The 15,936-nt window shown below is 44.9% G+C and overlaps 1 protein-coding gene across 2 annotated transcripts in view; it reads left to right on the forward strand.

Moving 5' to 3' along the window:
- Positions 1-716: 716 nt before the first annotated feature.
- The window catches only part of USP7 (ubiquitin specific peptidase 7), a 71,583-nt gene continuing 56,363 nt past the window's right edge, over positions 717-15,936 (forward strand). The window contains exon 1 of one of the 2 annotated variants that reach the window (XM_032125708.1): positions 717-1,244. In XM_032125708.1, the coding sequence (XP_031981599.1) occupies positions 1,160-1,244 (85 nt within the window). In that variant the 5' untranslated portion in view covers positions 717-1,159. The remainder of the gene's footprint in view (positions 1,245-15,936) is intronic. The other variant, XM_032125707.1, reaches the window with a different exon arrangement.

Consider the following 15,936-nt stretch of genomic DNA (forward strand, 5'->3'; position numbering starts at 1 on the left):
CCGAGCTCTGCGCAGGGCCCACCTCGGGCACGGCCCCGCCAGAGCCCCCGGCCCGGCCGTGCCCCGGCTCCGGCTGCAGCCCCGTGACGGGGAGGGTTCGCCATGAGCCCCCGCACAGCCACACACCCGCGGGCCAGGGCGCAAGAGGCAACCGAGCCCACGGGGCCGCGCCGGAGCCGGGCCGGAGCCCCGCGGGTCCCGCGTGCGGCGGCCGGTGTCGGTGCGCGGCCGCGCGGGGCTCCCTCCGCTCCCCGCCCCGGGCCCGCACGGCGAGCACAGGGCGCGGCCCCCGCCAGCCAGAGCCGGGGCGAGCAGCGGGGTCTCCGCCGCAGCGGCCGCGAAGGGCCCAGCGGACAGTGCAGACCCGCGGCCCCAGCGCTCCCCGCGCAGGTGGCGGCAGCCCTGCGGGGAGGCCGCGGCGGCAGCGCCGGCCCGGCCCCTGTCCCCGCCCCTCCGGCCCTCCTGTGGCGACGGCGGCGGCCGCGGCGCTGTTCCCCTCCCTCTCTCACTCGCTCCCTCCCTCCCCGGCTGCGGGGCTGTTCCCCCTCATGCGGATGTGACATTTCACGGCGTTACCGCAGCCGCCATTTTGAGGTACAGAGCGCTGGCGGCGGCGGAGCGGCAGCAGCGCGCCGGGGCTCGGGCGACGGGGGCGGCCCGCGGGCCGGGAGCGGCGAGCCGGGCGTCGGCCAGCGGCGGTGCCGGGGCGCCGGGGGGGGCGGGAGGGCACGGCAGGGGCCCTGCGGCGCCTCCCCGACTTCGCAGCGCCGTGGACACCTCGCCGGGGGAAGGGGAAGCGCCGGGCGCCGCCGGGCCCTGACTCCGGGTCTCCCGTCCCCCCCTCCCGGTCCCCTCCCCTCCGGCCCCCGGGGAAGCCGCCGCCCCCGGCCGGTCCCTCCTCCCAGCCCCTTTCCCCCGACCGGGTGCCGCCGCCGAGATTGGGCGAATAGCGAGCAAATACGTGCGCGTCTCGCTGCCTCCGCCGGCGCCCCGCTCCCTACTCGCCGGAGCCCCGCCGCAGCCCCCCGAACCGGGCGCCCAGTCCCGGCCGCTGCCGAGGCCCCGCCGCTCCTCCGCCCCTTCCCCTCTCGACACAGGCCCGCAGCCCCCCGCGGGAAAGGCCCAGCCCGCCGCCGCCGAGCCCCAGCCCCAGCCCGACATGAACCACCATCAGCAGCAGCAGCAGCAGCACCAGAAGCCCGGGGAGCAGCAGCTGAGCGAGCCAGAGGACATGGAGATGGAAGGTAAAGCCGGGCAGGGCCCGCGCCCTCAACTCCGCGGAGAGTTTCCCCCTCGCCCCTCTGCCCCGCTCCCGGGGCTCCCCTACCGCCGCGTCCCTTCGGGGATCCCGGGCCGCCCTCCGCGGTAAACACGCTCTGCCCGGGCCGCTCCTGCCGGCCCCGGCACCTCCGGGGCGAGGGGAGCGCTGCCCGGCGGGGCTGCGGGGGGACGCCGGGGAAAGTTGCGGTGCGGGGCCGGGGGAGGCGGCCGGGGGGGCTCCGCAGGAATTTGCACCGCGGGAGGGGGAGGGCGCGGGGGAAGCGCCGCTACAAAAGGAGCCCCGCGCCCCCAGACCCTCGGAGCCTCCCGCCGGGCTTGGGGGCGAGTCGCGGTGGGGGGACGGGGTCCGGTCAAAGTAGTTGCGGTGATTCTGGGGCAGGGTTTTGCCTGGGGCGGGCGGAGGGGACGCGGCTGTCGCGGGGCTGCCCGGCGGGGCGGGCGGGGGGCTGCAGCCCTGCCCTGCCTGGCCGCTCATTGTATGCAGGCAGCTACGCTGCTCGCCATTTTTAATTAACCCTCCTCCGAGGGTTATTTACAGAACCCGCTGCCGGCCGGGCCTGCGCGGGTCGGCGGGCAGCGCTGGCCATGTGTAGCGCCTGCACAGCCCGCGGCCCGCATCCTGCACCGTCATGCAGTTGCGCTGGCTCCATAAAGGAGGTACTACGTTTGCATGTACCCTACCCCCGTCCGGTGTAGTCTCCAGTGGTGCCTTTAGCGGGGCCTTTTTTTTCTTTTCTTTTTTTTTTTTCTTTTTTTTTTTTTTTTTTTGCATTGTGTTGTTTTTACACGCCCTCCCTTGCTCTGAACAACACCTCCCATCTGAATTCAACGCTGTAAAATTTTTTTGGGCAAATGTATGGCGGGGTTTCATTCCTGAAGGAAGGACGGCCACAGTAAGCTACTCGTACCAGTTGACTTGGAGGTCAAAATCATCAACTACCTAAATATCGTTTAGAACGCCTGGCTCTGAAGATGACAATTCTCATTCACTCGTTTTAGTGAAGAGTGACATAAATACTCGCCAGCACAAGATATTTTGCTTGAAAACGGGACAATCGACTTAGCAAATGTGCCTTTCTGCTAAATAATAGCCATTGAAATTGGGAGGAGCTAAGGTGTTTCAGTGGAAGTTTGTCACAGTGACTGTGAGATTACATTTCAAGATTAGAAGGTCATTACATAAAGCCCAGTTTTCTTAAACGTTAGTGTCCATTTCATACAATAATGGCTAAAACTTATTTACTATCTGAATTACTCTTCAGTTCTGTTTTAGTAAAATCTCCAAATTTACAAATATGTAAAAGGAGGTGATTTAAAATATACCTCCCATTTGTTTACATACAAATATTAACATCTTGTGGGTTGTAGTTTCCAGCAGATTGTTTGATAGCCATTAGTAATCTGCATTTTCTCAGTGTCCTTTTCAAGTCCTTTAGAATATTGACTGTATTTACTGTTTTTATTTTGAATTTTGTGGGCTGGATGCTCCAGCGTGCTAGGCTCACTGTGACATGCTGGACATTTTTATGCAGTTTAAAGGTGTCCTGAACTTCTCTGGATTGCAGCCCCTTTGCCAGTGGGAATACAGGAGACCAAAATACATTCAGAAATCACTGTGGTGGTTGTGAAAATCACGCTGGTGATCACCTTCATTGGAGGGGTGAGGGAAGAGTCTCTGCACATATCAACATAGTGACACTGAGAATACATCATTGTCTCAGAAATCTATTTGAAATCTTTTAGACTACACACAGCTGATTCCACCTGATATGACAAACCTGCTAATTGTTGAGACTTTACAGAACTGCCCATTTATGTGAAAACAAAACCAGGAAAGTCTGGCCTTTGGAGGTTTATTCCCATACTTGATTTTTCTTAGAGAAACATGTTAATTTTACAGGACTGCAGAAATCGCATTATTGCAAACTTTTATTAAAAGTTGACATCATGGGTATATATTAATTTAATGTGTAAAAACAGTGTTCATCATCTTAATATATGGGTGTTTGTGCTTTCTTTAGAGATGTTTTCAAGCAGTGAGGAAAAGACTTAATAACATGTAGTTAGCTTAATTTTAACATGCACAGAGCAGTATTGGATGCCATTCTTCAGCGAGTGATCACGTTAGATTTAGGAGGCATGTGAAGAATGCACAGTGGAAAATTGCACATCTTGATTTTAAATTACTTGAAAGTTTGCTTAGTCTGTGTACAGCTACACCAGATGAACAATTTTTAAAGAGCGAAATAACAATTTCAGATGTAGTAATTGAAGTGTGGGATTAAACTCTTCAGGGTTGAATCAGATATGGTATTTTGAGTGTTCGCTCTCATGTCCCTGTTTTCCCCCTCCCCTTTACCTTATGACTAATTTACTCTTGATGAGCTTATGGACACTCTGTGTAAATGAAAGTACTGCTGGACAGGGCTTTTGGACTTCACGAGGGACGAAGACATTCCCTTTAAAAAGAAAAATGAATCTCTGCATCTCGAAGGAATGAAGCAGTGACAGCCGTGGTGAAGGCCAGGTACATGCTCAGCAGGACCAGGGTGATGCAGCCTCACCTTCTTGCAGTACTCGCTAGAATGCTGTGGTGTTACCAGTCACCCCTTTGTGTATTTAGTCCTGTTACCTGTGGGTGTTGTTAGTAATGAGCTTTAGCCTTACTGAGGCTTGGCAGCAGTGATGTGTAGACAGAGAAACTTTAAATTTCAGAGTACCGTAGGGGTTGTGTCCCTGTAGCTGAGGGCAGCTACTTCCCAGGCTGAGGGGACACTTCGACAACACAGTGTTTGCTGCTGGTGGTGGTCCCCTCATGTGCCACACCAGCGGCTGGGCTACTGCACCTCCCTGTGACTATTACAAACAGAAAGTGGAGGGTTAAAATGCAGTTCAGGTTGTTAATTGAGTTCATCCTGCAACCCCATTTAGTGTTGTGTGAATGCGGTGAGGGTTTGGCATTGGGGCGGAAAGGAAGAGGAAGGGCAGCTTGAGGTAGCACAGGTGCTGACAGTTACCTGGCCAAATTCTGTCACTAGTCATGGATTTTGTGTGCACCCCTCATTTATTCTTGCTGCATAAAAGCATGTGATTCTGGGTGCCTTGGCTGCCTTTGGGCCGAAACAGAGTGGGAGTGTGCAGATGAGCCGTTGGTGCCTGGGTGTTAGATAAATTAACAGTTTGGGGTGGTGATTAGTAAATTATCCTGTGGAAATTCTGAAGAGTTTATTTGTGTGCTAAATAAATTTAGTGGAAGAAATAAGTAATAACTTTTTCTGTACTGTAAGTAGTGTGTGTAGTTTGCTTTATCACGCAAAGAATTAGGGCTCTCACATTGCTAGTGAGTTGCTCTTAAAGTGTAATTGAATCAAAGTCTGATACTTTATATATGCTTCCTCTGTAACATCTTTTCACAAATGCATGAGCTTCAAAGAACACGGGTTAATACAAATCTACAGTTACATATTGCATAGAGTTCTTTCATGGAAAGACTCATTTACAGTTTAATAACTATAAGTTTCCCTTGTTTATAATTTGAAACTGGTTTTTTGTAGGTTTGGCCTCTGCCCATAGTTCCATAGGTACGTGTGTTTCTCATTAGGGAAGTTTCTTTCCTGAAGTAGCCAGCACAGGCTTAGCAAGAGTGTCACAGGCAGGGAACATGCAGTGACTGGTAGTTCAGGTTGCACACTTGCGTTCTGTCACTGTGTCAGCTCTGCAGCCTCTCAGGTAATGCCATCTTCTAAGTTTTTCCTTAGTTTGGGCAATTTAAAATTGAGACTTGAATTTCAGGTGGAAATGATGCAAGATATATACAAAAAAACCCAGTAAAAAACCTGACGTGTCTGTGCGTATGTGAAAAGTTTAAAATGTGCATATGTGAAAAGTTTAAAATCACACTATTTTGCAGTTTCCATGCAGCTGAAAGTTTGTGCTCCTTGCACATTACTGACAGAATTTGCTAGATATCAGACCCTCTGTGGAATACTGGTCTCAAATACTTAACTTATTTTTGCCTGTCTTCTGAATGCTTGCTTCCCTCTCATATTTTGTCCTCATTAATATTCTCAATTCCTGGCAATTTAATATCATTTGCATACATAACCCAGTGTTCATTTCTTTTTCTGCTTGCTGCTATGCCTTCCTCCTGAATGCCTGTATCCCTCTTTTTCCCTGCGCTCCTTTGCTGTCTTCTATGTTGCTTCTAGCCAGGTGGTGATAAAAATGGGGCTGTGTGTTTGAGAGGAGAATATGCAGACTAATTTCATTATATAGCTGTGGGTATCTGCTTGTTTATATGTTCTTCCTGCCCCTTCCCCTCTCCAGTGTTTTCCATGAAATAGATGATGGTCGAGCGAAGGAATATAAAAATGCTGATGCAGTGGACAACAAGCAAAATTAGGTTAATTCTGAGGTTATACCTAGGGCAAAGAACCAGGCCTGGCCTCTTACTCCCAGTAATGATCATATGTAGTAGCTCTGGAAACAGCTTGCTTGGCCTTGGGAGAAGATGTGCATTGGATCATTCTCAAGTAGCCACTTCATGCCAGCCAGGAAAACGGCCTTGGTGGCTTCTGAAGAGTACAGCCTATGTCTGGAGTTCCTTCTGTGCATTCTCCATAAACTGGGTGCTCAGTAAGTTGTCAGATTTAGTAAACTCTCTGTGAAGAAGTGGAAATAGTGGAGTAGTGGAAAATGTGTGCAAGCTTCAGAGGGAAGTGCAGATTGCACACTCCTCAGGATGAGCTCTGTATCTCAGGCTTCCTTACTGCACTCCAGTTGTTCCATGTTGTTGACTGAATTCGGAAGTGGTAAAAACTGCTCCCTGTTGTTCCTAGGGAGTTACACAAAGCAAAGCAGAAAGCTGTCAAGCTGTGTGAGGAAAAGTAGTAGAAGCCCAAACTACTTTAAAAAAGCAGGTGAAGATAGTTGTTTAAAACTAACAGAATCCATTTCATTGCTGCAAAGTAATTTATCACAAGAAAATCTAAACAGTGCATCCAGCCTGTAGCAGTTAAACCAGTTTAGCCAGTACATCTGCATGACATCATTCGATATTTGGGGTAAGGGTGAAAATGAACTGGTTTAAAGCTTGTGAAGCATCTAATTTTTCTTGAATGATAATGAATTTAAAATATGGCATTGTTTGCTTTAGTTTGTGCTTTGAGGTGTCTCAGATCAGTCACTTCAGTTTGACTTTGTATCTTGGGGCTGTAGGGCTTAGGGCTGTTGATTGCAAGGGAGTAAAGTATTGTGTGGCTCGCAATACAAGTTACTAGTAATCCATAGCAAGTGTGCTTTTTCCCTGCAAATACATATGTATAGTAATATATTCAAAATCTGCTACGTGCTGATTTGACATTGCCACCAACAAGGGTAACAGTTATTAAAAATGTTCTGACAAGTAGAAGGGAGGCTGGAGACTGGCTATCTTATTTGTCAAGTTATTAAATATATAGTGTTGTTTTCTGAAACATTTCCATTGGTCACGTAATGTGTTTTGCTGCAGTGATTATAGCATTTTAATTTCATATATTAGAAAAAATAGTGAAAGTGCACCTAATCAGTGGCAGTGGCTGTAGCATAATCTGTGCAGGCTTAATATTGTTGCAGGCTTAGACTGCAACATTTTAACATTTCTGCTAATCCATATTTTTTTCATCTTGCCTTGTTGGTTGTATTAAAACTATTTCTGTAAGTTTAGAAACTTTGAGTAGGGTTTGAATGACTTGCCAGCAAAATGAAGAATGGTCAACTTGGAAATAGTGTCTTACTCTGACTTTAATTTGCTTAGATTCCCTAGAAGGCTGAGATTTTGTCAACTAGAAATAATTAGGCTTCTGGACATTAGTAAATGGATTTTGAAAATACTGTGCTGACTATTTCCAGTTTGGGGAAGACAGTGTTAGTCTTACTGTAGTGCCTAAGAATCTTGGGGATTCTCTTCAGAATTTAAAAATACATTTGAAAACTGTTTTATATTGGACTTGATAAGATCTAGAATATCACAGTTTGATTGTCCAGCATAACAGCATGGACATATTTGTTAGGCAAAATCAAAAATGTGGAGATTAAGTGATAAATTTTCAGAAAACTCAAATTCCATGCTATAATCAATACAGCATAGCTCAGTTAGTGTTTTTAATTGCTGCTTGGCAGCTGTTTTAAACATTACCAAAATAAGTCATTTCTGACCCAAATTATAGTGAAGATTTAAACAAAACCATCATGCTCTGTAGCATCAAATGTCTTAGGAGAGCAGGATGTTCACTGTCTGCAAACCTGAGTTCTTCCTGACTGCAGCTGTAAAGAGAGCTCCAGAGTGATGCCACTCAGAGAAGGTGTGCCAGGAGCATCCTGTTTAAATTGGGAAAGAAAAAACACTGTTCCCTCAGCCTATTTTTGCGTATGTGCTGGTGTGTGGATCTAGACAGTCTTCCAGGTGTCCTGAACACTGTCAGCTTTGCTGCATCATAACCAAGACCTCAGCTTGCACTCCAAAGCATATTGCAAGCCAGAGGAAGACGATGTGGATAGTGAGCTGGAGTGTCATATGAGGAGAAAGTTCAAAATAGATATTTTTTTTTAGCAGTACTGCAGTGTTTTTCAGCCTAGGAGAGGTGATGAGTTTTTTTAATATAGTCACATCTGTTTGATATGAAAAATAAAATTGCTGGGAAGCAGAACTTGGAGCTTTATATGTTGTTTGTTAAGGGGCTTAATGCACTCCAGTAGATTTAAATGATGAATTGATTTAAATGCAGAAATCTGTGAAAATTATTGAGGTAATTTTTCATAATTTCCCTTTTCCTAGTGTAAATAGCAAAGGATGTGTAGGAGTATCATTGGTGTTCACTGAGCTCTAATCTTGATCATCTGATGATTTCACAAGGTTCAGTGTATGGATATTCTTTAAAAATATGGCATCTCCAGCTGTGCATGTGTGTTTTTGTAAAGGTCTAGGGACAGCTTTGGTGTAGGATTCTAAATATGGTGTTATACAACAGTTGGATGACTTTCTGCCATGTTTGAAAAAAGGAATGGTTGTGTGGTCCCACAACAGATATTTTCCTCCCCATGTGATTCAGTGAGTTTTCTAATATTCCTGATACTGTTCAGCAGAACTTTGTTGGAGATTTTGATAAAAGGGTGAGAGTACCTATTAAAACTTGGTGATGGTTTTAAGTTCCAAATACAACTTAGGAGGTTAATATTCTTTCTGATAAATAGATCAGGCATTAGTGGTGTAAATTTATTTCATAAAATGCCTAATTGGTGAATTAAAAATTTACAGATGTTACATCTGTCTTTAGTAGATAAGGAAATAAATTACGTTATTTATTTTAATATATGACATTTAAGAAGAGAGAAATTACATTTTTAAGAAAAGAAACAGACTTCTCAACGTAAGACCAACACATTGTGGGAGGAAGCCACCCTGCCCTGGCACTGGGGCAGCTGTGCCCACCTGCTCTTGTTGCTGCCCTCTGCAGCTGAGCCCATATCCCTCAGCAGAGGACGAGGACTTTCGGGTAGGTGTTTGGAACTTGGCCATATTCTGCAGTTCTCCTGCTGTGCTGGACATGGTTGTGGCAATGGTAGGGGCTTGTATACCAACATTCCAGTGTGCAGGTATTAGGATCTAAATGGTGGTCACCCTGGGATCTGTGTTTCCATGCATCAGCTGTGATAGGGACCATTAAGGATCTGGTCCTTTCAGGCTGCTCAGCCCCTGTATGACTGTGCTATTTAGCACTCTGCAGTTTTTGGACAATAACCTGTTGCATTTTTTTGTCTTGATAATCTCTGCTGGAAAATAATGAAGAGATTAAGAAATGTTTCAGGAGTGAATGTTTTCTTTTTTTTTGCCTCCTCCCCCCGCCCCCCATCTAAAAATGCATATTGTCTTAGGCAATCAAGGTGGAGTTCTGAATCCTAGTACAGGGGCATGGTGGTTTCTGTATCATCTTTGGTTTTTGTCAAGAACTGAGATCACTTTATTTGGAGGTAGGGCAAAACTTGCATTCTCCCTTCCTGCTCACAAGTGTAGACAGTTCTCTTGATGCATCTGCCTCTTTGCTGCTCAGTAGTTGTGAAATGGGTCGCAGTTATTTACCACCAGGTATTTCTGGTAACCGAGGTCAGGTAACAATTTTTAGACACGAGTTGTCCTTCAGAGCGTATCTGAATTCTTCCATTTAGATAAATGGTTAATTTGCTTCTGTTACAGAAATTGGAGCTGACTGGACACTTGCATGCTGCTGTGTGGGTATACAGGCTTCAGGTCCTAAGACAATGTGAGGTGTACTTGTTGTAAGAAGAAATTTGCTTAAGCAGAGGTTGTGTGAACCTTTTATTGTTCATTAAATCAAGCTAAGGATAGTTAGATTTCTTTCTTCCTTGGGAATAGCAAGGAACTGACCTCTTCTAAAGAATTTTTCACCTGGTTAACTGTTAGTTGCTTAGTAATATCAAGGGGTGAACCTAATTCTGGAGAACAGGAGAGACTATTAGCAGTTTGAACACAGAGATAACTCAGGTGTGTCTGTGTATTACATGAATTAAACAGTGGGTCACAAGCCACATGCAAAACCTTCCCTGCTAGTAGCAATTAGCGTAGTGGTGGTTCACAATTTTTCATCTGCTTTCCTCTCCCTCTTCTCATTCTTCCTGTGTGGTTTTCACCTCCTCTATTTCAGTCTGTTTCAGATACTTTTTGCGCTTGCATTCTGCATCAAAAAAACAGTCCCCTTAAAAACTATAACACTTTGCAATATTTCTGTCATGCCACGAAGGCAAGCATAAGCTTAAGTGTTGGGTTTTTTCCTTTTTTTTCCTTCTTTCTAAAAGTGTCCTTATGGTCGAGGAATTAAAAATAAGCAACAGTAAAATCAATCCCAAATCTGCCAGAACTAAAAATTTACTAATAATTTCTTTAAAAGTAGTTAATTCTGAAAGTTTAACCATGGGATTTAATAATTGGGTTTTTCCTTCAAATGTACTGCTTCAGTTCCATAATGATTTTAAAATATTTTCTGGTCCTCAGCAGATTTGTCTTGTGTTTTCAACTTTTGTTCATCAGGCTCATGCTTTGACCTAACACCTGTGCCCTGGAGTGTATCACCCGAAGCAGGACAGAGGGCTGGTGTGGGAAGGGATATGGTCCTTACTGGAAAGGATTCTTGTGGTTTCCTTCTGAAGGAGGGAAAGCAGTGCAGCTCCTTTGCTTATCAGCAGAGCTCGGCTGGGGAAACCCTCTTGATTTTGATAATAGCACAGATTAATGGGAAAATAATTAGAAAGTTGCACAACAATGGATCTCGTTGTGCCTGTGTCAGTTGCCTGTTGATAAGCCATGACTGTTGTTTCCCTGTGCTTGGCTGGAGATCAGGAGTCAGACCCAGGGGCTCTTCAGTCCCTGTAGCTGAGCAGGAGCTGAGCTGGCTGTGGGGCAGGTTGAGGTGTAGAGAGAGGTGGGACTGAGCCTGTTGGCATTGCCACTGAAGAAGGGTGTGTGGAACCTCAGCATCTGTCTTCAGACTTTTAAACCTGGGATAAAAACACTTCAGCTTTATTGGTCAGTGATCTCTCTTGCTGGATTAAGAAAATATTCCAATTAATTCTGTAAGACCTTTCAGCGTCCTGCAGTTACAATGAACTGAGTGCAGTGAGAGCCCATGCCTCAAGTGGTTCTCCTCAGTATGTTTATATCTGTTTATTGTCTTTCAGATCATACATGCCCCAGAAGTGTTTGTGTAAATCTGTATTGCAACAACTAATTAAGATGAATAAAAATTTAGGTATTTTATGCCACCTTTAAAGAACAGAACTGAGGTCAAATCCAAGAATAGTGTGTGATTGCTTGAAGTAGAGCTTAATCAAGGTCTGAATATGAACCATGGGAGCCTTCTCAATGCCTTACTTATCCAAATGTGTAAACGCTTGCTTTTGCTAGTGAAGTTGTACCAGTAGCACTGAATTCAACACAGAGTGCATCTTGAAGGCCCATTTTGTTCAAGATTGCTATTGTTGTTACCTGGCTTTTGCTTAAATTAGTCCATCAGAAGCCCACTTAGCAGGTGTGTGTGTTTGACCTCTCTGGAGCCAGAGGCATCAAAAGTCTCCCACCTCCAAGGAGTCTCTTGACTGGTACAGTGTCAGGTGGCTGTGCAGCAGTCCAGCTGAGAATAGTGCCTGCAAGAAAGAGGAGCTTAACCCAAAATTGAGCACAAGCTGCAGGGAAGGTCCTTGATTTTGGTCTGGGCACCAGACTTCATTATATCAGATGACTTTTACATGCTGCTGAGAGCTGGGGGAAGAGTTGTGTCTAGTTCACTTCAACATTGCTACAGAGAAGAGGTTGTCTTCTAGAGCAGGGTTTTTTGACCTCTGTGCTTCCCTTTTGCCTCCTTGCTCATGAGGAGATGAATGAAGAGATCTGAATTTAAAATAACTTCCTTATTTTGTGTTTATTTTTAACCTAGCTCCGTTCACTGGTCTGCTCTATTGTTTGGCCCCACAGACAAGTGGGTCAATTTGACTGGGGAGGCAGGAGGAAGAGAAAATTCTTAAGCCACTAATAGCTTCTATAACTTGTTTTTAAAACATACCCGAGACCCTTTATTGGACACCTGGGCCTGTCTCCCCCAAGAAATGCATTGCAGGGCCATAGCAAAGTTCCAAAGGTATAAGATCTGAGTTTACAGGGCTCTTAGTGCAGCCACATGGTTTTACCATTATAAAAATGGAATGTCGTTCAGATGCAAACCACTTCTGAGGATGAAATTGTTCCCATTACAGGTCTGCTTCTGAATGTCTTCACTTCTGTTACTTCTTTTTTTTTTTTTCCCCTTCCCACAAGGGTATTCCTTGTAGCTTTATATAGTTTCTTGCATTTTCCAACTTGGATATACATCTGAAGGGCCTTTGGTTTTTTTGCCTTTACAAAGTGGGTTACTATTTTCTGATTTAAGTACATATTAAAAAGTCAAACAGTTACCTAATTTAAATTACAAATTTAAATAATAATAGAAATTATAAATCTAAATAATAATTTAAATTATGATCTAAATGTATTCGGGGGGGGTTTAGTCTCCTGTCCAAATTGTCTTTTCCTGTGGGATAAAAGTTTCCAGGTTGCATTTAGACCGGGAGTTGGTGTTTACTGCAGCTGTTTGATTAGCCAAGGTTTCTGACCAGGGTAATGGTACTCACTTAAACAGGAGACACTGATTTCTGGAATATGGTTGGATCATACAGGTTTTTAGCAGGTATGTTAAAAGCAGAGAGTTTCAGAGTTAACCTGCTTCCTGATCTGGAAAGTTTGCAGAAGATGATGCATGAAATTTCTGTCATTTTGAATTCAGCTTAAAGTATGCCTATTGCAATTAGCATCACATTCACTGGTTAGACCTACGAAGGTAAAACTGGCTTAGTACTGATGAACTTAATGCTAGACAGGGTCTGGTTAGTGTAGCTGGAGCAAAATATTGGCAGAGATTAACTGGGCTAGTGCTAATTTTTGATCTCTCACTTTTAATATACCTTGAAATGCACATTAACCACCTCAGATGCATGCTTTATTAAATCAAAGGATGAGTGTACAATAGAAGTATTTAAAATTTTGGTAGCATACAGCTTTGTAAATAGATATTTGGGTTTTCTGGAGTAAGAAATTTTTTAAAGTAAATGGAGTTGTTGAGCAATTATGGTTAATTTCTACCCTAAATATGGACTATTGCCTTCTGTGAGAAGCTGGTTAAACTCTCGGTATTGTAAACCCGCTGCTGGTAGTGTGCAATTTTGATTTCTACATCGTGCTCAGAAATTTGGGGAGGGGTTATTCATTTGGTAACTTGCTTCTCCAGTGGGGATGTGCTGCACCCTGTAGCCAGTTAATGTGGCCCCTGTCCTGTTCCTGACAGCACTCCTTCCATGGGAGCCATCTCCCAGCTGGGTGACCTGTTGGGATGGCAGGACCCTGCTCTATGCCCCTTTCCCAGAGGAGGGTGCGCCAAAGGTAGAGGAAGAGGTGCCCTGGGAGGAGAAGCTTTGAAAATATGTAACTGCTTCCAAAAGAAAAATTGTGCCCTACCTACTGGTCCAGTTCAGAAGGGCACCTGGAGAAGTGGGCAGCTGGGAAGATGCCTTGTTCTTGGTTGCAGCCTTGTCTAGGTGGTCCTTGGACCTGAGCAGAGGCTGGAGGGGTACCTGCTCCCTTTTCCTGCTGCCGCAGAGAAAGAAGATGGTGTGTTAACTGCCTGCTAGGCAGGGAGTGGTGCCAGCACTTGGATAACATGGAATTTTTAGTGGTATATGTTCATTTCAGAAGTTCAGCTTATATTCACAAGATAGCTGTATACTTGGCTGTGTTGAGTGGGCTTGAATTTTCTGGGAGCTGGAATGCTTTCCTCACCCTACTGTTTTTCCTTTACATGTTAATTTACTCACTAAGATCTGTAAGTCCTGTAGTGGTTGAATGTATGCAGCTGCCTCCTTGATCTGCAGAGAAATTTGGACTGCTCTGTGATCTTCAGCAGCAGCAAAAGCTATTTTAAGATGCTATTTTAATGGTAGCTCAGCACCTGAATATACCTGAATAATTTGATTTATGGTCTATCCAGATTGTTTAATCACTTTGTGTATTGTAAGATTTGGGAGAAAATATAAATTACTGTAGATATGCCGCATGTAGTAATGAGAAATACCTGCTGCTTTCCACAGAGCTCTCCCAGCTCTTTGAGATGTGTTTTTTCAAGCAATGATAACCAAATACAAGGATTGGTGTTAAGTTGTTCGAGCTATAATGAAGTGCATGTTACCATTTAAGAAGTTTATAGAGCGCCAGTGAGGTAGCAGGACCCAGCAGTGGCAGGAACAGTTCTTGTGTGAACATCCTGTACCTGCCATCTGTGTACATCATGTACCTGCCGAGCTTTTCACTCATCCTCTCTGTATTTCTGACAAAACTCAAAAACTGAAAACCCTTAAAGCCCTAGAACTCCTGCTTTTTGTCTGGTTTTCTTTCTGTTTCTCCCTGAAGATAAAGCATCATGATGGTTATGGGCCTGCATAAGCATAGATTCTGATTGTTGGACCTTGAGAAACTGTATTGCTGGTACTTGGATTGCTGATCCTGTTCAAGATCTGGCCAGACCAAGTATAACAAATAAAACATCGCTTTCATCTCAGATAAAGTATTTATATAAATTGAGTATTACAATAATAGTGTCAGTAATACTAAAGTAATACTGAATTCTATAAATAATACCAATACGACTGTTTCTGATTTAGTCCTCACAGAACAGAAAGTGTGAGAGCTGTACCTTTGTTGATCCAATCTGATTGCATACTTTTTAAAACTGATAACAAAAATCACATGGAAACTCTGCATGTCCAGCAGACTTTTTTATCTACAAAAATATCATATTTGTCCCTAGAGCAGTAGTTGTAATACACAATTAATGCAGTGCAGGCAGTGCTGTTGTGTAGCAGGAGTTTGTCACTCCATGCTGGTTCTTAACCTCAGCTGCAGAGGGATGCCAGGATTCTGCTGGCCTGCTTGGGACTGGTGTCTTGAGTTTGTGTGCATGTGTGCAAATGCACGAGGAGTGCATTTATTGGTAGATGTGGAATAGTCTTCCTTTTTCCGCAGTAACTGGAGGTCAGCATTCAGGTCAGGTGGATGTTCCCTGTACAGCTCACCAGGGTGAGTTCAGAATTGTGCCTGAGAAGGAAGCTTGCAGGGATTTGGAGTATGCTCAGACTTCAAGGGTGCTGGATTATATTCGGGCAGGGAATAAGCACTATTGGTGTTGAAATCCTTACATTTGTAGCGTTTCTGCTTGGTTGAGAAATTCCTGGAGTTGGTTGCTAATAGGATTTGCAGAAAATAATGAAAATACCCTTCTTCCCCAGCCACATTGGCCAAATTTGGCTGTGAACACTGCATGTGTTAGGCAGGTAAGATGGCACAAGCAATAGCAAAAGCTAAAACCAGGTGCCTGGAAGTTAATTGAAAGGTGTTTCTCTTTGTTCTGGGGTCATTTATTTTGTGTCAGCACTTTGAAGTCAGTATTTTAATTTTCAAAGAAGAGAGGGTGGCGTTTGCAGTGTTTTGTACACTGAAGGAGCACCTTTTTATCTTGCATTGTGTAACCCAGCAGCAGTGGATGTGGCATTTTTCCTGTATGTGCAGCCTGGTCCTTGGGGTGCGTTGCCTCTCTCCTGCCATACAGCTACAGGTGGCTTAAATCCCAGGGCCTTGCCTTGAGAAGGGCAGGATGGGGAGATCCTGCAGCTTGATAGAAGTTTTCTGATAAAATCCCAGACATCTCTAGCATCCCACAGATTATCATCTGGGTGTTTAGTGAAATATCTTGTTTACCCTGATTGTCCAAGTCAAAGTGAGACAGAGATGTATTCGCCCTGTCCCCCTTGTCTGTGTTTCTCTCTTTCTGGTCTTGTGGGGTTTCTTTGATCTTAAAGTGTGCTGAAAATGCATCAATAATAAAACATCCACAGGGACGGTAAAATACCTGAGTTTGTCCATATGAATTAGAGCAAATCAAACCGCATATGTTTATTTTAACATTTTTATGGTCAAAGGATGTAATGGGGGAAAAAAGTACATCTGCTAGGTAAAAATCTAGATAA

Source organism: Corvus moneduloides, chromosome 16 (assembly GCF_009650955.1).
Source record: "Corvus moneduloides isolate bCorMon1 chromosome 16, bCorMon1.pri, whole genome shotgun sequence".
Classification (NCBI taxonomy): domain Eukaryota; kingdom Metazoa; phylum Chordata; class Aves; order Passeriformes; family Corvidae; genus Corvus; species Corvus moneduloides.